This window comes from Grampus griseus (assembly GCF_964374135.1).
Source record: "Grampus griseus genome assembly, chromosome: 14".
NCBI classification, from domain to species: domain Eukaryota; kingdom Metazoa; phylum Chordata; class Mammalia; order Artiodactyla; family Delphinidae; genus Grampus; species Grampus griseus.
Genome location: NC_139008.1, coordinates 37,561,568 through 37,583,531, shown reverse-complemented (window position 1 = coordinate 37,583,531; position 21,964 = coordinate 37,561,568). Strand labels below are relative to the sequence as shown.

At 57.0% G+C, this 21,964-nt stretch overlaps 2 protein-coding genes across 8 annotated transcripts in view; one reads left to right on the top strand and one right to left on the bottom strand.

Annotated features, from left to right (window-relative positions):
• Positions 1–696: 696 nt before the first annotated feature.
• NTHL1 (nth like DNA glycosylase 1) lies at positions 697–6,680 on the bottom strand. The gene is made up of 6 exons (XM_082671374.1): positions 6,533–6,680; positions 5,066–5,304; positions 4,355–4,525; positions 3,278–3,437; positions 984–1,089; positions 697–903 (listed from the first exon to the last, which is right to left on the bottom strand). The coding sequence occupies exons 1-6, from the start codon at positions 6,645–6,647 to the stop codon at positions 780–782; spliced, it is 915 nt and encodes a 304-aa protein (XP_082527500.1). The 5' UTR covers positions 6,648–6,680; the 3' UTR covers positions 697–779.
• An 89-nt stretch (positions 6,681–6,769) lies between these two features.
• TSC2 (TSC complex subunit 2) overlaps positions 6,770–21,964 on the top strand; it is a 37,203-nt gene continuing 22,008 nt past the window's right edge. For all 7 annotated transcript variants that reach the window (XM_082670677.1, XM_082670676.1, XM_082670675.1 and 4 more), the window contains exons 1-16: positions 6,770–6,854; positions 7,373–7,539; positions 8,586–8,672; positions 10,308–10,418; positions 11,259–11,403; positions 12,426–12,543; positions 12,952–13,000; positions 13,418–13,543; positions 13,879–13,952; positions 15,015–15,141; positions 15,962–16,105; positions 16,983–17,120; positions 18,031–18,134; positions 18,563–18,644; positions 19,774–19,929; positions 20,424–20,540. In XM_082670677.1, the coding sequence (XP_082526803.1) occupies positions 7,402–7,539; positions 8,586–8,672; positions 10,308–10,418; positions 11,259–11,403; positions 12,426–12,543; positions 12,952–13,000; positions 13,418–13,543; positions 13,879–13,952; positions 15,015–15,141; positions 15,962–16,105; positions 16,983–17,120; positions 18,031–18,134; positions 18,563–18,644; positions 19,774–19,929; positions 20,424–20,540 (1,716 nt within the window). In that variant the 5' untranslated portion in view covers positions 6,770–6,854; positions 7,373–7,401. The remainder of the gene's footprint in view (positions 6,855–7,372; positions 7,540–8,585; positions 8,673–10,307; positions 10,419–11,258; positions 11,404–12,425; positions 12,544–12,951; positions 13,001–13,417; positions 13,544–13,878; positions 13,953–15,014; positions 15,142–15,961; positions 16,106–16,982; positions 17,121–18,030; positions 18,135–18,562; positions 18,645–19,773; positions 19,930–20,423; positions 20,541–21,964) is intronic.

Genomic DNA, 21,964 nt, shown 5'->3' with positions numbered 1-21,964 from the left:
GTCCTTCCTGAGCCTTCATTTTGGGGGTTGGAGGGATCATGGTCTGGGCAGGGAGGTGGCAGCCTGCAGCTCCCCAAGTCTCAGCTGCTGGAAACAGTCCCATTCCTAAGCCTCCCCTCCCCAAATCCATCCGCTAGCCCCTCTCAGCTCCTGCTCCCTCTTGCTTATCTCTCCAGCGCACTTGGGACCCCTGTGCTTCGGAACCCTGCCCTCTCACCAGCACCTCCCTGTGAAGCCTTCTGGGCCCCTGGCCCTCCAGCAGGTACACGCAGGTCAGGCCCTGTGCCCTGTGTTGCCCTCCCTGGGCCTGCTGGTGTCCCTCTGAGACCAGGTGGCTCTGTAAACACTGAGGGTGGGGCCCTCGTGGCAGAGGCTGGGGCTCTCAGGGTGCACAAGTTCAGGAAGGGGCGTGTGTTTCCAGGTCCCCAGCCAGCTGCTGCGGGAGGCAGCCTGGGCTTCCAACGTCCCCAGCGGGCTTCCAGACAGCTGGCTGCAACTGGCTCCTACAACCCCCCCGCCACCCCTGCCCCCCAGCACTCAGTCCAGATGGTCACGTCCCCATCCTGGCCTCCCAGGCAGCCCTGTTCCAGACACACGTGAGCACGGATGCAAACACAGCTCATGCATGTGCTTTCCAGCATGCCGCCTCCCACCCACCGGGGTAGAAATCAGCCAGACCCTAACTACAAACAGCCCCCAAACTTTATTATAAACAGGCTATGGCTCTCCAGCAAAGGCACAAAGAGGCCAGAGTGGTGCCGGGCAGAGGCCCCAGGCCCTCAGAGTCCGTGTGCAGCTGGGCACAGGGCCCGGTTGAGGCAGGCCTGGCAGCGCGGGTGGAGGGGCAGGCAAGTCTGCTGGCCAAAGCCCACCAGCAGTCCATTGATCTCGCTCCACAGCTCCCTGTGGGGGTGGGAGCCATCAGTGTGGAGGGAGGGTGGGAGGGAGGGGAGCCCGCCCTGCCCCACCCCAACCCTGCACACCTGGGCAGCCACTCTTCCAGTGCCCTGCGGGTCTCCTCCGGGGACTTGGTTGCCTTCCTGGTCCATCTGAGTCGGTTTACGATTCTGTGCACGTGTGTGTCCACTGCTGCTTGGAGACGGGGCAGGGTGAACACGGGGCAGGCTCACCGGGCCAGACTGCCCCATCCCTGCCACGGCTCCCAGTGCGGGTTGGTGGGGGGCTGAGTCTGAAGCCTGAATCCCCCTACACACCTCCCCAACCCCCGCTGGCTTCTGAGGAGGACCCAGAACTGCGCAGGCCTGAGAGAGAGTCACATGGGCCATCCCTGCTGCTAGGCAGGGGCTGGAGTCAGATCCAGAGGACTTGGGCCTTTTTCCTGGGGTGCAGGCAGCAGTGCCTCCTGGCCCAGGCACCGGCCATGGGTGCTAGGCTGGGTGGCAGCAGCTTGACCTAGTGGGCCGGCATGAAGTCACTGCCTGCAGAGCCAGCACCTGCCACTGCACCATCAGGGACGGAGAGGGGAGCGCGGCCAGGCCAGCTGCAGCTGTTGTGCCCCCGGCCGCAGTCCCGGCTCCCCGTGGCCGGCCACCCTGGGGCTTGGCCTGGGCACCTGCTCACCAAGGCCCCCCCCCCGTAGCCAGATGCAGCCCCTGCCTCCTCCTCCTATGTGTCTGCCGAAGAGAAAGCGAGTTCCTGCACTGGCCCACTTCCCCTGCTGCTGGCTGCCTGGAAAAAGGCTCGGGCCTGCCCCAAACAGCGATAACAGGGGCACAGGGAGAGTATGCAGATGGAGAAGCCACACCCCTGGGTCACCACCAAGCCTGTTTCTTTCTCTGTAACACGTAGGTGACCATGCCCTTAAGCTACCCAGAAGCCCAGCCCAGGGCCACACCACACTTGTGGGCCTGTCCAGCAGGGCTCTGCACACCTGGGCCTCTAATGGGAGCAACTACTTCCCCTGCTTTGTGGCCCAGCTCAGAGAAGCCAAGTGCCTTGCCCAGGGTCACCCAGCTGGGAGGGCAGAGCTGGGATCGGCTGCTGTATCCCATGGCTCTGGCTCTCTACTCGAGGGGGCTTCTTCTCTCAGGAAACCCCCTGGGAAGTGGGGCCCACCCTCCCTAGGATCTCCCTGCAGGTGGCCTGGCCCACAGACAACCAGATAGGGCAGCATTCCCACACTCCTGACTGCTGCAACCAGCTGCAGGCAGGGGCCCTTCCCCCACAGACCTGCCAGACCACTCCTAGACACGGGCAGCCGAGGACAGCCACCCAGATAAGCTCAAGTATCTGCTGAGAGGCCGGCAGCCGCAGGAGCCCAGTGAGGGAGGCTCTGCCCGGGCCCCGCCTGGCCTGGCTCCCGCTTTTCAGGGCTTCTGGGCTCCAACCTCATCAGGTAGCCAGAGCCCTCCTCCTCTGGCGGGCACTGCAGGGAAGGGGTCCCTACCCCAGGGGGCAGGCTTCACAAGCCTCGGAAGCCCTGGGGGGATCCCCACCACCTCTCCTGGCTCCTCTGCATGAGTCCCTGAGAAGCACCACGGTGGGAACACACAAGCAGGTCATGGGTCAAGCCCTGGTTTCCGGGCTGGCTGGGCCTGCGCTGTGCAGCCTCAGAAGCCCCCACTCGCTGGGCAAAGATCTGAGGAAGCAGTCCCACCCCAACCCAGGGGTCTGTCTCCACTCGGAGCTCCTCCAATGCCAGAATGCCATACAAGGACCCAGGATAGGGATTCCAGGAAGGGCCCCCCCAGCCGCTTCCTCCTCACCCCGGGTCCCCATGTCTGCACTGCCCCTGCCCCCTCTGCCCACGCTCATTCCAGAGCCTTGTGCTCTGGCCCTCTTCCCCAGCTCACGGCTTTGCAGATGCTGTTCCTTCTGCCCGAAATGCACTTCCTCCTCTTGGCCTGGCCAGCCCACCTCACCCTTCAGCTCTTGGCTGAATTATCACCTCCTCAGGAAGTCCTCCGAAATGCCCCAGACCAGGTCAACTCCAAAGGTGCCCTGCATGCCCCCATCAGTGTTTCTACCCCAGTGTCTCTCTCCCTCATGCAGCATAGACCCGAGTCCATCTAGGGACTCTCCCAGAGGCCAGCATGCTACAGGAGCTCCTCAGCAAACAGGAACTCCTCCTGCTAGTACCCATCTCTGGGTGGGGTGGGCCTAGCTCTGAGCTGGGAACACCTTTCTGACCCTTCGGGCTGAGTTGTGAATGAGGAGACCTGAGCTGGGGTCACTGGTCACAAGGATGGGGGAACCTCAATGGCAGCCAGCAAGCCTGGAGCCGGCCACTCCTGCCTTGTGGGCGCATGCCACTCACCAATGCCTGACACAGTGCCCCAGGCCACTGCCATGGCCAAATGTGCCATCTTGGGCCCGACGCCTGGCAGTGCCACCAGCTCTGCCAAGGAGGCTGGGATGTCCCCATCATAGCGCTGCTGCAGGATAGCACTGGTCTGCTTGATGTACTTCACCTTGTTCTGAAAGATTGCGGGGGTCAGCGCTGGAGGTCAGGAGTATAGCCCGACCTGGGAAGACGAGGCCCAGAGGAAACCCACAGGTGCCCAGAGCTACCCGCCAGCTGTCCAGGACACACTCAGAGGCACCTGCTTGCCTCTGTCCCCCCAGGAGGTGGGAACAAGCCAAGGGCAGGAGAGCCCAAGGAAGGCCCAATGCAGGCCTAGACCCTGCCTCCCACTTGCCTGGGGCCAATGACAAGTGCGTGGGGTCAGGCTTGAGTCTCCCTGCCCCATCATTCCCTACTAGAGACCAGGCAGGCTAAGCAGGACCAGCTAAGCCAGAAGCTGGGCTCAACAGCACCTGGGCCTTCAGGAAGGAAGGCTGGAGCCTGGGGCTCCCCCACCAGCCGCCAGGCCAGCCGGGCGGTTCCCATCCTGTGCCTGAGTGGACAGGGCTATTTAAAACCCATCTGATGAACTGTAGCCCACGCCAGTGCCAAGGGGAAGTAGCCCCACCCACCCGGCTGCCTTCAACAGACCCGCCCACCCACCACCCTGTACTCTGTGGCCTGTTGGGGCCCTAGAGGGGTTGTGCACTCCAGGGAGGCTTGGAGTAAACAAAGGGATAGATGGGTGGGCAGCCTTAGTGAGGAAGAGAAGGGCCAGGCGTCTGGGAAGGGAGGTGGAGGAAGGAAGGGGTGGGCTGCAAACAGGAAAGGCCAAGGAGCTCCAGTGCCTGGACTTGAGGCCCCATGGCCAGGCCCCCTGTGGGCTGGTCAGAGCGGCAGGGGCAGGGCGGTGCTCCAGTGGGAACTCATAGCCAGGCCCCCACGGCCAGGGATGCCCGCCCCGGCCTCCCACACCCCACAGCCCACTCAGTCTGACATCTTTCGCAGGCCAGTGGCACCCGCAGCCCCACTTGCACGGGCTGGGCTCACCCTCCAGAAGCCCACAGGATAGATGAGCGTGCCCAGTGTGCTGTCATCCATCTGCAGGATGCTGTCCACCGTCAGGCCCCGGGCCCGCAGCCGCTGCATGGCGCCTGCTGTCACCTGGTCCTTGGTCTGGCTGGAGAGCATCAGTGACAGCAACACCTGGTACCTCCGCACCTGCTTGCACAGTGACAGGCACCAGGGTGGGGGTGGGTCCTGGGTGCTCAGCCCAGCCAAGCCCTTTACTCATCTGCACGTGTCACCCCAGGCAGTGCATGGGATATCTGCCTCCTATCCGCCCAGGCCAAGGGTGTGTGTGTGGTGTATTTTCCACTTATGTGGAAAATAGCAGCACCTGCTTTGCAAGATCACTGTGAGGCTTAAAGAATTATTACTGCATTCAGAATTGCACCCGGCATGACGTCAGTGCTCAACAGCCCTTGGTTGCTCTTGTTATCGTTATTGCTTTGCAAAGGATGCTGCTGCCCACTTTACAGACAAGCAAACTGAGGCCCGTCACCGGGTAGCAGAGCTGGGATTGGAATCAAGTTAGTCTTAGGACCAGGCTCTGGGCCAGTGAAGTGTAAGGAACTCCCTCTCTCTCTCAGCAAAAGTTACTGAACACCCATGATGTGCCAGCTGTCCCCTGCTAAAGGCCTGAGAGGAAGCAAGTGTCTTGTTCAGAAGGGGGTCACCAGCAGATGGGTGCCCGCCTACCTTCGGGGGTGCGCTGAGGTCATAGCAGTGTTCAACCCCCAGCTGGTCCACAGGCGCGTCCTTTCCACTCCTCATGGTCCGGATGTTCTCCAGCTGCTGCCGCCAGTCCTGAGGCTCCCAGGCTGGTGACTGGAGATGCTCGACCCCCTCTCCTTTCTCACCTTCTGAGGCCTCGTAGGCCACATTCAGTCTTTGAGCCTTCCGCTGACGCTTCACAGGGCTGTAGCTTTTCCTACCTTCTGCAAAAAGTACCACTTGGTCCCTTCAGTGAGGGCTACAGGTAAGGAAAAGGTGTGGGTGCTGCCCTACCTGCTATCTCATCCTACATCATTTATTCAACAACCACCCATCACCTACTACAACTGCGGGTGCTCTGGCCTCTGCAGCATGTGCTCCGGGCCAGGTCAGCCTTCCTCATGCCGTTGGCCCTCTGACCAAATCCACTTTAGCACATGACGACTCTAAGTAACAGCCTCCACCATGGTGCCCCCAATCTAGTCTCGACACTGTCAGAAAGAACTTTCTAAAATCTGAATTGAGGGGCTTCCCTGGTGGCGCAGTGGTTGAGAATCTGCCTGCCAATGCAGGGGACATGGGTTCGAGCCCTGGTCTGGGAAGATCCCACATGCCACGGAGCAACTGGGCCCGTGAGCCACAACTACTGAGCCTGCGTGTCTGGAGCCTGTGCTATGCAACAAGAGTGGCCACAATAGTGAGAGGCCCGCGCACCGCGATGAAAAGGGGCCCCCACTTGCCGCAACTGGAGAAAGCCCTTGCACAGAAACGAAGACACAACACAGCCGAATATAAATAAATAAATAAATAAAAATTAAAAATTAATATCTGCTAAAAAAAAAAATCTGAATTGAGTTGTGTCACTTTCTGTTTAAAACTCCAAACTCTGTCCTGGCATCAGAGCTCCTGCCTACCTGGCTGGCATTATCGCGTGCCTGTCCCCCCCAGCCATGCTTCTGCCCAGTGTGTCATTTTGTCTGGACTACCCCTGGGGTCTTTGGGTGTCCGTAAGAATCCTCCTCTGGACAATCCTGCAGACGTCCAGGCAGGACAAGTGGCAGGGGGCCCTGTCGTTCTCGCCCACCGCTGAATCTCAAATTAGGTCCTTAATAATGACGTAAACGTAAGGAAAGCCACGCCGTTTCCCACTTTCTCTCAGAGGCACCCTCTAGCAGGGGGAGAAAACTTCTGGCTGGGACAGTCCTTGGCACCGGGCCTCTGAGCTGGAAGCAACTATGAGGACAGGGCCGGTTTGCCTCGCAATCAGCCTGGCACAAGTGGAGTACCCTAGGGCATGCTAGTGGGACCGGGAGAACTTTCTTCAACAGGACGAAGGTGGGGGAGGTGGGAACGCCTGAACCCAGCCCCTGTCTCCTGGGGAAGAGCTTAGGGCGGGAACTCAGGCCCCCACCCCGCCTCTCTTCCTGTGACCCCGCGCGGGCGCGGCGCTACCTGCAGCCGCCTCTTCTCTCCGGAGCGGCGCGGGCTTCTCCTTACTTCCTTGCTGACCGGCCCCGGGTCCCCGGCTCCGGCTGCGGGTCACCATCCTCACGCCCACCGCATTCATGCCGGATTCCTGCGGACTACACGTCCCGGCGGCCCCTGGGACCCCGTCACGTGACTAGCACTCGCCCAGCCTTTCCTCCAGAGGGCGGCCCTCGGCGCCCTCCCGCTGCCGGAAGTGCAGGTCGCGCTTCCGGCGGCGGCTTGTGGCCGGGGGTGTGCTCGGTTCTCGGCGCTGGGACTGTCCCGCTCGCTGCGGGCGCGGGGAGTGGTGAGTGGCTCGAGGTGTCCTGACCGCCGACTCCGACGGGGCAGCGGAGGAGGCTGCCTCTCCAGGCCTGCTCGGCACTGAGGCCGTGGGGGCGGACCCCGCAGTGTCAGGCCCGGCTCTCGGGCGCGCCCACCGCAGCCTGATTCTGGAGCTCCAAGCATTCCTTGGTTTTAAGTCATGGCGGGTGCGAGGGGGTCCCTGCTCCCGGCGTCCCCCAACAGTCCTCCTCCACACGGGGAGAAGAGAGATGGCAAACGTCAGGGCTCCCTGGACCCCGCGGCGGCCGCCCCCTGGCCCCAGTTCCCCTCCCTCACTCCATGCACTGAGACGGGCGGACGGCCTGGCGTTTTCCAGGTTTATTTCTGGCCGGAACCGCGCCAGCCTGTGGTGGAGTTTTCTCGGGGGCTGTGGGAGGGAAGAAAGGTCGTGCCCACCGGAGACCTAGGGTTCGCGGGCGGTCCGCGGCGGGGCAGGTGGGTGGAGCCGTCCCTGAGATCTCTGCCTGATTGTCGGCACAGAGGAGTCCTCTGATGCGTCCCTGCCCAGCATGGCCAAGCCAGCAAGCAAAGATTCAGGCTTGAAGGAGAAGTTCAAGATTCTATTGGGACTGGGAACTCCAAGGCCAAATCCCAGGTCTGCAGAGGGCAAACAGACGGAGTTTATCATCACGGCGGAAATCCTGAGAGTGAGTGAGCTGCCTGGGTCTTCTCTGCTAGCTTAGTGGGAGGTGCAGGGAAGGCTGAGTTTGGTCTGTCACCAGGTTCTGTGGGAGATGGGCTGCTGGTGACCGTCTGTGGGGCTGCTGTTCCCAGTACCATGGTGACATATGTGTCTTTTCTCTGGAAATTCAGGAAGTCAGGATCTTGGCGACTTGGTCCAGCACACTTGAGTTAGTATTCAGATGTTGATGCAAGAAAACTTGTTTTACTAGATGACCTAAAGGCCATGGTCTCCACAGGTGATTAGGGTTATGGCCAGGGGTAACTGGTAATGTGTGAGTTTCTGGGAGAAGTAAGGCTTCACTTTTTTGTCTGTGTTGGAATCTCACAGACGTGCCTACTCAGTGCTTTACCCATAAATAATGTTGAATGTTTGCACTTGTAAAGTTTCCCGTTCAGAAACAACCAAAATGCTCATCAGTTGGTGAAGGTTTAAACAAAATGTGATGCCTTCATACGATGGAGTAGTATTTAACAAAAAGAGGAGTGAAGCACTGATAACATGCAACAGCATGGATGAACCTTGAAAACATTATACTAAGTGAAAGAAACCAATCACAAAAGCCCACATAATGTATGATTCCATATATATGAAATGCCCAGAATAAGCAAATCCATAGAGACAAAGTAGATTAGCCTTTGCCAGGGCTTGGGGGGAGGAGGGAATGGGGAGTGAAGCTTCTTTTTGAGGTGATGAAAGTGTTCTGGAATTAGTGGACCTGGTTGCAAGCACTGTGAATATGGTAAAAACTGGATTATACAGTTTAAAGTCATTACAGTGGTGAATTTTATCATATGTGAATTTTATTTTAATAAAGTGCAGCTATGAAAGAAAAAAAAATTGTCTGTTCTTACTCCCCTAAGGTGGACTAGTCAACTCTGGTGATTCTTGGTTCAGAAGATTCTGCTGTGGGTCTCCAGCATGGGAAAGGCAGGGCAGTTCCTAGAGTGCTCTTGATTGGCAGGTAAGGAGACCTGGTGTCTGAGCACTGGCCTTCTTTCATCTCTCCAGGAGCTGAGTGTTGAATGTGGCCTCAACAATCGCATCCGGGTGATAGGGCAGATCTGTGAGGTTGCCAAAACGAAGAAATTTGAAGAGGTAGGTGTGTCTTGGTTGGGTGCCTGGAGAGATTCATGTGAGCTGCATTAAAGCCAGATTTGGCTCTTTTTAGGAGCAGGGTTGACAGCTGACTTCACTAATGAACTGATATGCACCATTTGAGGGAAATTTAGTCTTCATCTTAGCGATGAGGAAGCTTCTGGAAATGTCCTGAGCATAACCCTGAGAGGCCAGTCACATGTGGAGGTGGGGAGCAAGAGGATTAGGCTCTTTTAGCAGATCCAGAAGCGGTTTTGTGGTGCTTACAGAAACGCACGCTCACTTGTCCTCTCACATTACAGATTCGCAGGAAGGAAAAATAGGGGAACGTCAGGAGAGCATGTGGTTTCACAGAGAACAAGCCCAGGCACACCAGTCTCTGTCTTTCTGGGAGAGATGTTTGGGTGGTATTAAGCAGCCTCACAGATGTAAGAGTATTTATTTTGGGCAGATACTTCCAGGCTCTCTCCTGATGTCCTGTGGACAGAGTGGGAAGCTTCCTGCCGTTAGAGTTCCTCAAGGGCTCTGCTCTCGCCTCAACCCACTTTTGTGTGAGTGACACAGGAGGAGACATGGGTCTCATACCTGGCGGGTTCAGATTTGCTCAGTGGGGAGGAATCACTATGTCCTCTGCAGGTCATCTGAAACGTGCAGGCTGCACATGACCAGGGATAAATGTGAGGATAGGCATCTATGTTCTTAAAGTTGTTTGTGTACGATAAGTACGGAAAGGGGAGCCGTGTCAGAGCTGCCGTCAAGTGAATAGACAGATAGGCCTAAGAGGCTGGAGTAGTCCATGGGCTCAGTGTCTGTGTGCTCTTGTGGCTTAGGGTGCATCAATAGGAGTATTGTGAATGGGACAAAGGAAGTAAAACTTCCAGTGTATTCCAGTGTATGCCCGAATAATGTTGGTCAGACAACATTGAAAAGATATTTTAGTTCCCCTCTTAAGAGGAGTGAGCCCGGGAAAGGGTAAGTGGTCTGGAAACTCTAGCTGGAGGGAGTCAGGGATGGTTAACGTGGGAAAGGGAAGCTGACACAAGAGAGACTGATTCTGGGAGCTGAGGGGAAAGCACCCAGCAGCTCCCTTGTGGGCTAGGTGGACTTAGGAGGCAGATTCCAGAAGCCTGGACAGAGTTCTTAGCAAGCCAAGCCAGGCAGCAGAGTCGGGGTTGGGGTGGGGTACTGAGTGGCCCGAAGCTGGTTTGTTTACACAGGGGAGATCCAGAGCATGGGATTCCTGGGTCAGGCTGCAGGCCCGGGCACCGCTGTGGTACTTCTGGTTCTGAGACTCTTCCAGTGGCTTTTCCGATGGAGCCTGAGCAAGCTCTCAGAGACTCGCTGCTGATCTCTGGAGGCAGCCAGGACGGCCTCCCTGGCCTTCCTGCTTTCCTCCCTCCCCTCAGACTATGGCCTGGTGAGGGTTAAAGGGACCTGTGAGGGTTCGAAGTAGCTTGGAGCTGTTCCCCTTGTCAGGCTCGTGGTCGCTGTGGGCTGTGACAGGTACATGAGGGCTTTAGAAGAGTGAGTTCTAAGTCAAAAGACCACGTTGTTCTGCTCTGTCCTTTGCCCATGGAACTGTCCCTCAAGTTGAGGGGCCAGCACACCAATCCCTGTCCCTTCTTTGCCGGGCAGCATGCGGTGGAAGCACTCTGGAAGGCCGTCTCGGACTTGCTGCAGCCAGAGCGGCCGCCAGAGGCCCGGCACGCCGTGCTGGCTCTGCTGAAGGCCATCGTGCAGGGGCAGGTAAGAGGTGGCCGCTCTGTGCCTGGGGGGAGCTGGGGCGGGCCACGTGCTGACTGCTCCTGCGGGCCACACTTGGACCCTCGTCTTTGGTGAGAGCACCAGGCACAGGTTCGCTGGTTCCCAGGGGCCCTGCAGCCGGACTGCCCGAGTGGGCATGCTGGTGTCACCTCTAGTATCTGCGTGACCCTGGGCAAGTCACTGGAGCCCCCTGAGCCTCCACTTTCTCTCCTCTAAAGTGGGGATGCTTGTCATTCCCTTTTTTCTGGTACGTTCTGGGGAGTAAATGAGGCAGTTCACCCAAAATGATGAGAATGGCTCCTCACACGAGTGAGCTGTTGTTTTCTTGCTCTCACTGACCTCCTGCCCCTCACCGTGGGCTCCTGCCCCTCACCGTGGGCTCCTGCCCCTTGCTCACCGTGCTCCTGCCATGCTGGAACACCCAGGCCACCTCTCACCATTCCTGCTTGGAAGGCTTCCTCTCCTCTTGGCCTATTTTCTCTACGCCTTCACACCCCGCTGCTCAGAGAAGTCCCCACTCTCAGCTTCGTTAGATGGCTATCATCATTCCGTGAGCATCCCTCGAGGGTGGGTGCGTTGGCTCCTGCTGTGTGCCCAGACCTGGGCTTATAGTAGGTGCTCCACACACACACTGGTCAAACGATGACCAGTGCGCCTGATCCCCTACCCAGTTAGTCCCTCACAGCCGCTTCCTCGGGGAGGGAGAAAGGGCCCCAGGGCTGGGAGTCTTGGAGCCCACAGCACTTCTTGGACTTCTCATAGCTGCTTGGGAAACCCAGGGGGATCTTGGCGGGACTGCTGACTCGATGGTTTTGTCTTCAGGGAGACCGCTTGGGCGTTCTCAGGGCCCTCTTCTTTAAGGTCATCAAGGATTACCCCTCTAACGAAGACCTCCACGAGAGACTGGAAGTTTTCAAGGCCCTCACGGACAACGGGAGACACATCACCTACTTGGAGGAAGAGCTGGGTGGGTGCCACGTTGGGTGTGAGGTCTCTCTGGCCTTGGTGATCAAATTTAATCTGGGATGCAGGAAGGCCTGTCGGGCCCAGAGGGAGTGCTGCAGTTCACAGGCGTGGCCTGCAGAGGGCGCTGCAACACACTGGTCTGCTTATCTGTGTGCAACCAGGATCAGCCCCCCGAATCTCCCCAGGAGCTTGTTAAAAATGCAGAGTCTGGGCTTTACTCCAGACAGGCTGGCTCTGAATCCCTGGGGAGTGGGGCCTAGATGTGCCTTTTAGGCGGGCAGGAGGTGGTCTGCGTTTTGCTGTTGGGAGAGCATGCTGCTGACCCAGGCCTCAGCCTGGGTCTTATCCAGAGTGCCCTGAGGTTTTTGGGGGGCTGGGGCCACCTCGCTGCGTCTTTCTCCTTGCCCTTTTCATGCCCGGTCTGGCCTCCTAGCGCTTCCCTTTGGTGGCCATCCTCCCTGTTATCCTTATGGTGTGAGGTTTCCATGAGTCTTGAGATTTCATGTCACTGCTGTGGGGAGAAGAGGAAGGCAAAGGAAGAAGTAAATCTGACTTGGGCCTTGCTGTTCTGTCAGAAACGGGCCTCAGTTGTTGGTCCACCTGCAGGACAGGTGCTGACAGTGAGGATGTGGTTAGTTTTTCTGTCCAAGTTTATGTGTCTAGCAACCAAGCGTTGCTTGTGTCTCCTTTGAGAGATTCTCTGTGGGGATGGGGGCCTCCTAGACACTCGCCCCGTGTTTGCACCCCTAGCATCGGGGTCAGGGCTCTGAGCATCAAATGCACAAACGCTGCCCCTGCCTCAGCTCAGACCCCTTCATGCATCCTGGGAGCTGGTGAATTCCAGAGTCCATGACATGCTGACCTGCTCGGTCTCCAGCTGAGCCTCCATCGGTCCCATGCTGGCCTGCTTTTCATTCCATGGGGACCAATGATGCTGTTTCCAGCAGTGAATGGGATGGGGACTCATTTTCCTGGGGAGGAGGTGAGTAGGAAGGACATTGCTCTCCTCTTTTTCTCCCCTAGCTGAATTTGTCCTGCAGTGGATGGACATTGGCCTGTCCTCAGAATTCCTTCTGGTGCTTGTGAATTTGGTCAAATTCAACAGCTGTTACCTCGATGAATACATTGCATCCATGGTCCAGTAAGAAAAACATGTGATCAGTAACATGCACTGATCACAGTGCTGCTGTCTTGTTTCTGCAGTTCAGCTCTGTAGGGTGAATAAAGCTGTTAAAACCATCAAATAAATGGAGATGTTGGCAGTGGCCAAAGCCACCTTCCACATAATGTTTGTAGCAGATGTGTGATATTACTTGATGTTTTGTTTATTGTTACTTGTCATTTGTTCAAAACACTCTGTGAAACCCTGTGGGCAGAGGCTTGGTCTTGGTGCTGTACACTCAGTGCTGAGCAGTGGTTGGGTGAGGGGAGCCCTGAGGGAGGATGAGCCACTTTTTTAACTGACTTGGTAGAGGAACCAGGAAGTAAAATGGAGCCACCCAGCCTCTGGGAAGTGTCCTCTCAGCTGACTTTGTGTTTCTTCCCACAGCATGATCTGCCTGCTGTGCGTCCAGACCGTGTCCTCCGTGGACATAGAGGTCAGTAGCTGCCCCCGTCCAGGGACAGTCCCTTTCACCGTCCTTCTGGGCAGGCCGGGTGGTGTAGCAACTGAGACCCCAGGCCCTGGGGTCAAGCCCTGTGCTGCCCCTCACTGGCTGTGTGGCCTCGGGAAAGCTGCTTGACCTCTCTGAGCCTCAGGACTGTCTCCTGTAAGTAAGGGCGTTGGATGACATCCGTTGTGGGGTCATAGTTCATGATGGGATAACCCACTGTGACTGGGATGTAAAAGTGCCTCCCAGATGCTTGCTCACTCTGTGGTTCCCAGGAAGGCTGCTTTGACAGAGGGGAGGGGCAGTCATTGCTGACCAAAGGATGGTCAGTGGAGGAAGCTGGGGGTGTCACTTCCCTGTGAGCAGGAGGCAGGGCTGGCCTGACTCTTTTCTCCGCCCCACCAGGTCTCTCTGCAGGTGCTGGACGCTGTGGTCTGCTACAACTGCCTGCCGGCCGAGAGCCTCCCCCTGTTCATCGTCACCCTCTGCCGCACCATCAATGTCAAGGAGCTCTGTGAGCCTTGCTGGAAGGTAGGGGTCTAAACTCTCATCTTGCAGAGTTCTTGCCCGGATGAAGTGATAAGCCAGGCTTATGGACAGGACAAGGGCCATCTTGTCCTCAATGAATGGCCATCTTATTCTCGGAGCGGCCAGACAATGGCCTGTTGAGGGGAAGCCAGTGGCATTTTCCCAGTGGCTGAGCTGAGGTCAGGGTTTTGGTGACATTTTGAGAACTTAGCTGCCCCTGTTTGGGAGGAGATGGTGGAGAACAGCTGGACGTGGAGGGCTTCAGAGTGGTGGCCGTGCGAGGCCCCGGGCTCGTGTTTGTGTTTGCCAGTCTAACGACGGTGCGTCTTGCTTCCCAGCTGATGCGCAATCTCCTGGGCACCCACCTGGGCCACAGTGCCATCTACAATATGTGCCGCATCATGGAGGACAGGCGAGTGCGGGTGGCCCAGCCAGCATGGGTGAGGGCGGCTTGGCGGCCGCAGGGCCTCCTCAAGGAGGCTCCCTGTGTGGGCTCTATGCCTCGGCACAGGCTGATGCGGAGCTTCCTGTTCTGGTGGGGTGGCTGCTCCAGAAGCGAGTCCTGATCTAGGGCTCACGTCTTATGCTACTGGTCACCTGTCCTCCCCTCCTCCTGCCAGTAAAGTCAGAACATGCAAAACTGAGCTCTCGACCTCCCTCCCACAGGCGGACCTCCTCCAGTGGGGCTGCCTCACCACCCACTTGTCACGAGGCCCTGCCTCACCTCCCACAGCCAGACCGTCTCAGGTGGTGTTGCTTCTGCCCCTGAGATGGTCGTCTGTCCACTCCCGGGCCCCCCCACCCCCTCAGCTCTCACCTCCTCACTGCTCTCCTGCACTCACTCTTGGCCTCCTGAAGTCCATTCCTCCACACAGCAGCCACACATAGTTTTTCCAGCACAGATCTGACTGTGTCACTTTTTGCTTGAAGCCACAATGGCTCCTAGTGCTCTCAGGATAAAAACCAAATGGCAAGGCCTGGATGGTCCAGCCCTGCTCAGCCTGTGAGCTTCTCGTTCCCGCCTTGTTGCCCTTCTGCCACCCACCCAGGACCTTTGCACGTAACTTTCATCTTGCTGAAATGTCCTTCCACCTGGGTTGAGTTTCCCTGAGTGTCCTTGACATTGTAGTGTTGCGGTTAGATTCCCTGATCACCCTGAGCAGGTCTGCTCTCGTATCCCATGGCTTTCCTTCTTAGCTGTAATCTGAGTTGGAACCTTGGTGTTTATTTACGTGATCCTTTGGTTCACACCTGTGTCTCCTAGGCTGTCAGCACCATGATGCTGAGGGCTGTTGAGCGAATGCGTGAATGAATCACACGGTTGCTGCTGGCCCCTGAGTCCCCTGCCCAGCCTACTTCCCCAGCTTTGCTTCTGCCTCATAAGTGTAGGGACCTCCAGGGAGGCTGCCAGAAGCCTGGGTAGATGCTGGGCTGGGCCCTGCTTATATCCTGTCTTCCCGGGGAACGCTTTCAGAGCCTACATGGAAGATGCCCCACTGCTGAGAGGAGCTGTGTTCTTTGTTGGCATGGCTCTCTGGGGAGCCCACCGGCTCTACTCTCTCAAGAACTCCCCAACATCTGTGTTGCCGTCATTTTATGAGGTAACTTGGCTTCTGTACCGCAGTGAGCTGGTGAGGGCGGGAAAGCTCACCTCAGCCCCACCCAGTGGGGACAGGCCTGTCAAGACGGGGAGTCTGCTGCAGGGGCAGGAGGTGGGGGGTGGGCACGGGGGGAACGTGTGCAGTCATTTGCTTTGCAAGTGGGGTTGCGATGTAGGGCCTTTGAAGGTTTTATCCTCAAGCAAATATATTTTGTGAATTTCATTTTCTACAAATTAGCATCAGGAGTGCTCAGGATTCCCCCTGGGGATAGTGACATACTTGCTTTCGACAGTTTCCTTGGTCAAGTGGCAAACTTGCTCTTGGTCTAGAATGAGGCCAGAGTTAATAGCTTGTGTTTCCACCGTGCCTGGTGGAGTTCGGAGCACTTTGCATGTTTTCATGTAGCTGTCATGGCACCCTGGTGAGCTGGGGCAATCACACCATCCTCATCTTACCTGACAAGCAGATGAGCTGTGTCATGTCCCAGCTGCCCCTAATGGGGTCCTTCTGGCCACACCCTGTCTCCTGGGCAGTGGAGGCCATGTTCTTTGCACGTTGCTTGCATCAGGGTAGCTTTCAGGTTCTTCTAGGCCAGGAAACCAGGGACCCAAAATTTGAAATGAATGGTCTGGCTACGTCAGGCCCTTTGGAGCCAGTATAGAAAACACACTTCTGGGTTCCTGAGATACTACTTTTGTGGCCCACGAGATGTGCGTGGGAGCGAGGCATCTCATGCTAGGTTCCAAGGGCGACGTGCTGGGGCTTCTGTGCGTGAGCGCAAAGGGGCTGATGCTGCGTGCCCCCCCGGGCCGTGTTCCAGGCCATGACCTGTCCGAACGAGGTGGTGTCCTATGAGATCGTGCTCTCCATAACCAGACTTATCAAGAAGTACCGGAGGGAGCTCCAGGCTGTGACATGGGACATCCTGCTGAACATTGTTGAACGCCTGCTTCAGCAGCTCCAGGTGAGGTGGGCACAGGGAGAACCGAGACGGCCGACCCGTTGGCCAGAGGGCCCCTTCCTGGGGGGCGTGGACCCATGGGGGCCTCTCCCCGCCCCTCCAGGGCCCTCCCTCAGAGCTTGCTGGGCCGTGTTCTCTGATGGCTCTTGGGTGGCAACTCACCGTCCACTGAAGACGGCTGTTTTTCCCAAATCCCCTCTATCAGTTGAAGGAGGACTATGTAATAGGTGAGCAAGGTGGGTGGGGGATAGTGTTGATCAAGGTCGACAGAGTAACACGCCAGGTGGCCTCCATGGCCTGCAAGTGGACCCTGAAGACAGTTCCCAAAGTGTCTCGAATGCTGCCCGCAGTTGGTGGAACTTTGGAGGAGGGCTTTGACTGTGGCAGGAAGGAGGACGTGATGGTGCAGGGGCTGCAGATGAGATGAGGCCCCATATAGCATGGGCTCGGGTCTGGGGCACTGGGGCGGGCTTTAGGTGGACGGCCAGGCCCGTGGGAGGAAGGACCGGAACTCAGCAGGGCCTGGGTTCTTGTCCCTCAGGGGTGGCTGCTGGGCCAGATCATTGTCACGACCAGCTGGTCAGGCAGTGCTTCATCTTGGAGTGATGGTCTGGAAGGCCACACCCCTGGGGCCTCCAGAAGATGCGAGAGCCTGAGGGAGGTGTGAACACACTAGTAGTGGAGGCCCGCCATGTGGGCACAGCCAGGACCCCTTGGGCCCCACCGTTCCCCAATGGGCAGGAATAGCACTCGTGCCCCCTGTCCAGTGGGAGGACCTGAGAGGGTGTCTGGATTCAGCTCATTTGAGCTGAGGACTCCAATGCCGAGTCCTTGAAGGGAGCTGAGATCCCTCCTGTGTAACCGTGCCTTCGTGTTGCAGAGCCTGGACAGCCCAGAACTCAAAGCTATCGTCCACGACCTGCTGACCACAGTGGAAGAGCTGTGTGATCAAAATGAGTTCCATGGCTCGCAGGAGAGATACTTTGAGCTCATTGAGAGATGTGCAGACCAGAGGCCTGTAAGACCACCTCTCTCTCCAGCACAGTGGGCCTTTGGTGCTTGGGCAAGCGGGTGGTTTAGGTCAGGCTGCTGGGGGAGAGGAGGGGCTGCTCAGCTCCCGGAGGTCTGGCTGTGTGGGTCTGGAGGCAAGTTTTCCGTGAGTTTGAAGTAAAAACCTTGGCAGGCTTCTGCTCCCCTGGGATTTGTGCTCCAGCAGAGAAGTCTGCCGTGCCGTCAGGAGGCTGAATGCGTGTGGGTCTGTGAGAGCACATCACAGCCTAAGCATCCGTTTCCTCCCACCTGTGCGGAGGGAGGGGCCAGTTGGCTTCATGCTCAGCATGTCTGCTCTCCGAAAGGCAGGCAGTCCTGGTGCCAGAAGGGCTCAGCCTGATGCAAGGCTTTTATGTGGGTTTTATCTTTTATTTCTTTATTTTGGCTGTGTTGGGTCTTCGTTGCTGCACGCAGGCTTTCTCTAGTTTCGGCAAGCGGGGGCTGCTCTTCGTCGTGTCACGCAGGCTTCTCACTGCGGTGGCTTCTCTTGTTGCAGAGCGTGGGCTCTAGGTGGGCTTCAGTAGTTGCAGCAAGTGGGCTCAGTAGTTGTGGGGTGCAGGCTCTAGAGCACAGGCTCGGTAGTTGTGGCACACGGGTTTAGTTGCTCCACGGCATGTGGGATCTTCCTGGACCAGGGCTTGAACCCATGTCCCCTGCATTGGCAAGCGGATTCTTAACCACTGTGCCACCAGGGAAGTCCGTTATGTGGGTTTTAAATGAATCTTCACTGCTGCCAGCAGGGCCTTTATCGTGTGGGCTCCCTACCTGGGCCTCGGAGTGGCTGGTCTCTTGGGCCAGCAGCATGGGGCCGTATTTATCAAAAAATCTCTGGAAGGGCAGAGCGGCTCATTCACTCCAGGTCTTTCTTCCTTTGACAGGAGTCCTCCCTCTTAAACTTAATAACCTACAGGGCTCAGTCAATCCATCCAGCAAAGGATGGCTGGATTCACAACCTGCAGTTACTGATGGAGAGATTTTTCAGGTAGGCAGCCTCTGGAGGCCCACCTGACCCTGTGTCTGCACTGCAGGCAGGACACTGAGAGTTAGCACTTTCCTCTCCGATTCTTGAAAGTGACAGTTCTCACTGAGCAGGAAAGGGTTTGTCTTCCAGAGGACAGAGTTCTCTGAGGCCTCTGTGCTTACTCCCTCCTGTGGAGTGGTCATCTAGAAAGAGGCCATCTCTGAGGGCCAGGTTCTCTGCCCCTTCACCCCATTCTTGGTCTGGATGTTGCCGAGCTGGGCCCCACGCGGGGAGGATCTGGAGTCAGTCTTGCCTGACACGGAGGCGGGTGGGTCTGGGGGCTGGGTCCCCAGGGAAGCCATTGGAGGTTGGGCTACTCGGGCTGGGGGAGGGTGAGGCCGGTGGCTGGTGCACCCGCCCAGCCCCAACAGGTGTGCTCCTCCCCCCAGAAACGAATTGCGCAGTGCTGTGCGTATCAAGGTGCTGGACGTCCTGTCCTTCGTGCTGCTCATCAACAGGCAGTTCTATGAGGTGTGTATCCATGCTGGCGCGGGAGCCCTGGGGCAGCAGGTGTGAGGGCGGCCTCCACAAGCCATGCGGGGTGGTACTCACCCGAGAGGCAGCGCGTGGCCCTTTCAGGGCACTACACGCCTCCTGGGGTTGGCCTGGGACCTGGGGTCTGCCAGCGCCTCTCTGTGGCAGGCTTTGTTTCCTCGTTCATCCCTCCCTCCCTCCCTTCCTTGGTGCCTTCTGCCAGGCTTGTGGCTGAGCGGCCAGGATGGCATAGTCCCTGCCCTCAGGAAAACAGTCTTGCATGGGGACATTTTCTTTTTATAATCACACTCATCCTCCGGGCTCTGGGCTGATCACCAGATGCCAGGGTGGTGGCAGCCCCTACCAACCTCTCTACTGCATTTCTTCCCCTCCAGTCCATCCTTCACTAGGTTTGCAGCCAGGGCCTGTCCTTCTTTCAGAATCGGCAGCGGCCTCTGCCCACTGGGCTCTCTTCTCCGGGAGGTGTGCTCAGGCTCTACATCTCCCCTCGTTTCCCAGCACCTTCCTCACCGAGGCCTCACTGGAATGCCTGGTATCCCTAGGACCTGCCCACCCCTCCTACCCTCTCAGCCTTCCCTTTCCCTGCATCTCTGTCCCTTGGAATTCATTCTTTTTCAGAGTCCAGCTCAGTGCTGCCTCTTTTAGGAAGCCCTCTGGGTTCTTGAGTCCCTCGTGTTGGGGTCGCTCTCGTCCTGCTCTCTGCTCCTGTAGCGCTTTGTACCTGCTTCTGTGAAAGCGCTCGTCCTGCTGCCCCGTTACAGTGGGCTCTGTGATGTCGGGGACGAGGTCTCTCTATCCCCAGGGCAGAGAGCCCTCCACATGGGATCCTTCTTAATTGTGATCTTGAATGACAGAGAGGGAGCAGGGACATTCACTGCTGCATCACGTCTGAGTCTGAGCCTGTGGGCCATGCCCCGGCTGGGCCAACGTGTAGTCGTCATCATTCTCCTGAGCCGAGGGGACGCACAGAGTGCCCTGGAAGAGGCCTGGGCCTCTCAGGCGCTCGCACACCCCGCTGCTGTTGTCCCAAGTCTTTAACGACGTGTTAGGTGAGTTTTGGCCGTCTGGCCAGTGGCTCACCTGGCTTCTCTTGTGCTTGGTGCAGGAGGAGCTGATCAACTCAGTGGTCATCTCACAGCTCTCCCACGTCCCGGAGGATAAAGACCACCAAGTCCGAAAGCTGGCCACCCAGTTGCTGGTAGATCTGGCTGAAGGCTGCCACACCCACCACTTTAATAGCCTGCTGGACATCATTGAGAAAGTGAGAGCCACTCGAGCCTGGGGCTTGGGGCGCCTGGGCTGCCATTGGGACCCCTCTCTGTGGCAGAGCCCAGCGGACAGCAATGTTCTTTGGACCCGCTGTCTCCGTTCTCTGCAGGGAGACTGCCTGGGTCTCTCCGAGATGGGGTTCCCTCCTAACAGAGATGGGGCGGTGTTGGGAGGTCTGGCCGGGCCTGCTGCTGCTTGGCGCTGTCCTGCTGCCGTGCTGCCCAGGGGTCCTGGGACATGGCTCTGTGGCTTCGGGGGAGACTGGCTGGGGGTGGGGTTTGGGCACATTGTCCTTCTGCACAGCCAGCATCCTTTTAATTTCAAAATGCATTGCAGTTTCTGAACCATGCCTTGGATGAGGGGAGTGCATCTTTCCTCTTGAGAAATAAAGGAGAAAGTATTTTTGGGTAGAAAATATCAGATCTGATGGTTGCTGCCTCAGGGAGCCCAGAGTTGGGAATTTAAATAGAGATCTTCTCTCTGTAGGTGATTGCCCGCTCCCTGTCTCCACCCCCTGAGCTGGAGGAAAGGGATGTGGTGGTGTACTCGGCCTCCTTGGAGGATGTGAAGACTGCAGTCCTGGGACTCCTGGTCATCCTTCAGGTGGGCCTCTGCATTTCATTGGAGTGCTGCTCTTTAGCGACCCATCCCCGAGGAGACCTGGGCACTCCCTGGGGTCTCAGAGGGCAGTCCGAGTGTGATCCCAACTCCTCGTTACAGTGGGGGGACCAGGTCAGAGCCCTGACCAGGTCAGGGAAGCGTGGACAAGGCCCAGCCAGAGCCAGTCTGTGAGAAACACTCCCAAGCCAGGGCCAGAACCACCACCTCACGTCTCTCCACAGCCAATGAGGTGGGAAGGGCTGGTGTCCGTTCTGTCCCCACGGTTGTTTGGTCTTTTTTTAATAGCTTTTTGGAGATGTAGCTTATATATCATACAGTTCATCCGTTAGAGTGTATGATTCCGTGGTCTTTGTTGTATTCATAGAGTTGTGCAGCCATCATTAGAGACATTTACCCCAAAGCAGCTCCATACCCATTAGCGGTCACTCCTTATTCTCCCCTCAGCACCTCCAGCCCTTGGCAATCACTAATTCACTTTCTGTCTCTGAATTTGCTTATTTTGGGCATTTCATAGACATGGAATCACACAATATGTGACCTCATGTGTCTGGCATCTTGCATTGAGCATAATGTCTTCAAGGTTCATCCATGTTGTAGCGTGTGTCGGTACTTCATTTCTTTATATGGATGGGTAATAGTTCATTGTACGGATAGACTATATTTTGCTTATCTATTCATCAGTTGATGGACACTTGGGTCACTTCCACTTTTTGGCTGTTGTGAATCGTGCTACAGTGAACACTCACAAGTTTCTATGTGGACATGTGTTTCATTTCTCTAGGGGATCCACCTAGGAGTGGAATTGCTGAGTCAGCCGGTAACTCTGCTTAATCGTTTGAGGAACAGCCAGGCTGTTTTCCACAGGGCCTGCTCCATTTTACATTCCCAGCATCAGTGGATGAGGCTTCCATTCTCTCCACATCCTCACTCACACTCCTTATTTTCTGTTTTTTTGATTAGCACCATCCTAATGGGTATGAAGTGAAATCTTACTGTGGTTTTGATTCGCGTTTTCCTAATGATGTTGAGCATCTTTCCATGTGCTGACGGGTTGTTTGTGTATCCTCTTTGGAGAAATGTCTGTTCAGATCCTTTGCCCATTTTTTTTTTTTTTTTTTTTTTTGCGGTACGCGGGCCTCTCACTGTTGTGGCCTCTCCCGTTGCGGAGCACAGGCTCTGGATGCGCAGGCTCAGCGGCCATGGCTCACGGGCCCAGCCGCTCCGCGGCATGTGGGATCTTCCCGGACCGGGGCACGAACCCGTGTCCCGTGCATCGGCAGGTGGACTCTCAACCACTGCGCCACCAGGGAAGCCCTCTTTACCCATTTTTAAACTGGGTTATTTGTCTTTCTCGAGTTGTAAGGGTTCTTTCCATACCCTGGATACAAGTCCTTCATCAGTCAGAC

Coding starts and splice junctions, on each gene's coding strand:
- NTHL1 (XM_082671374.1), bottom strand. CDS start 6,647: ATGAATGCGGTGGGCGTGAGGATGGTGACCCGCAGCCGGAGCCGGGGA. Junction 1,090..3,277: donor GGGCACTGTGTCAGGCATTG/GTGAGTGGCATG, acceptor GTCTCCAAGCAG/CAGTGGACACACACGTGCAC. Junction 904..983: donor CTGGAAGAGTGGCTGCCCAG/GTGTGCAGGGTT, acceptor CCACCCCCACAG/GGAGCTGTGGAGCGAGATCA.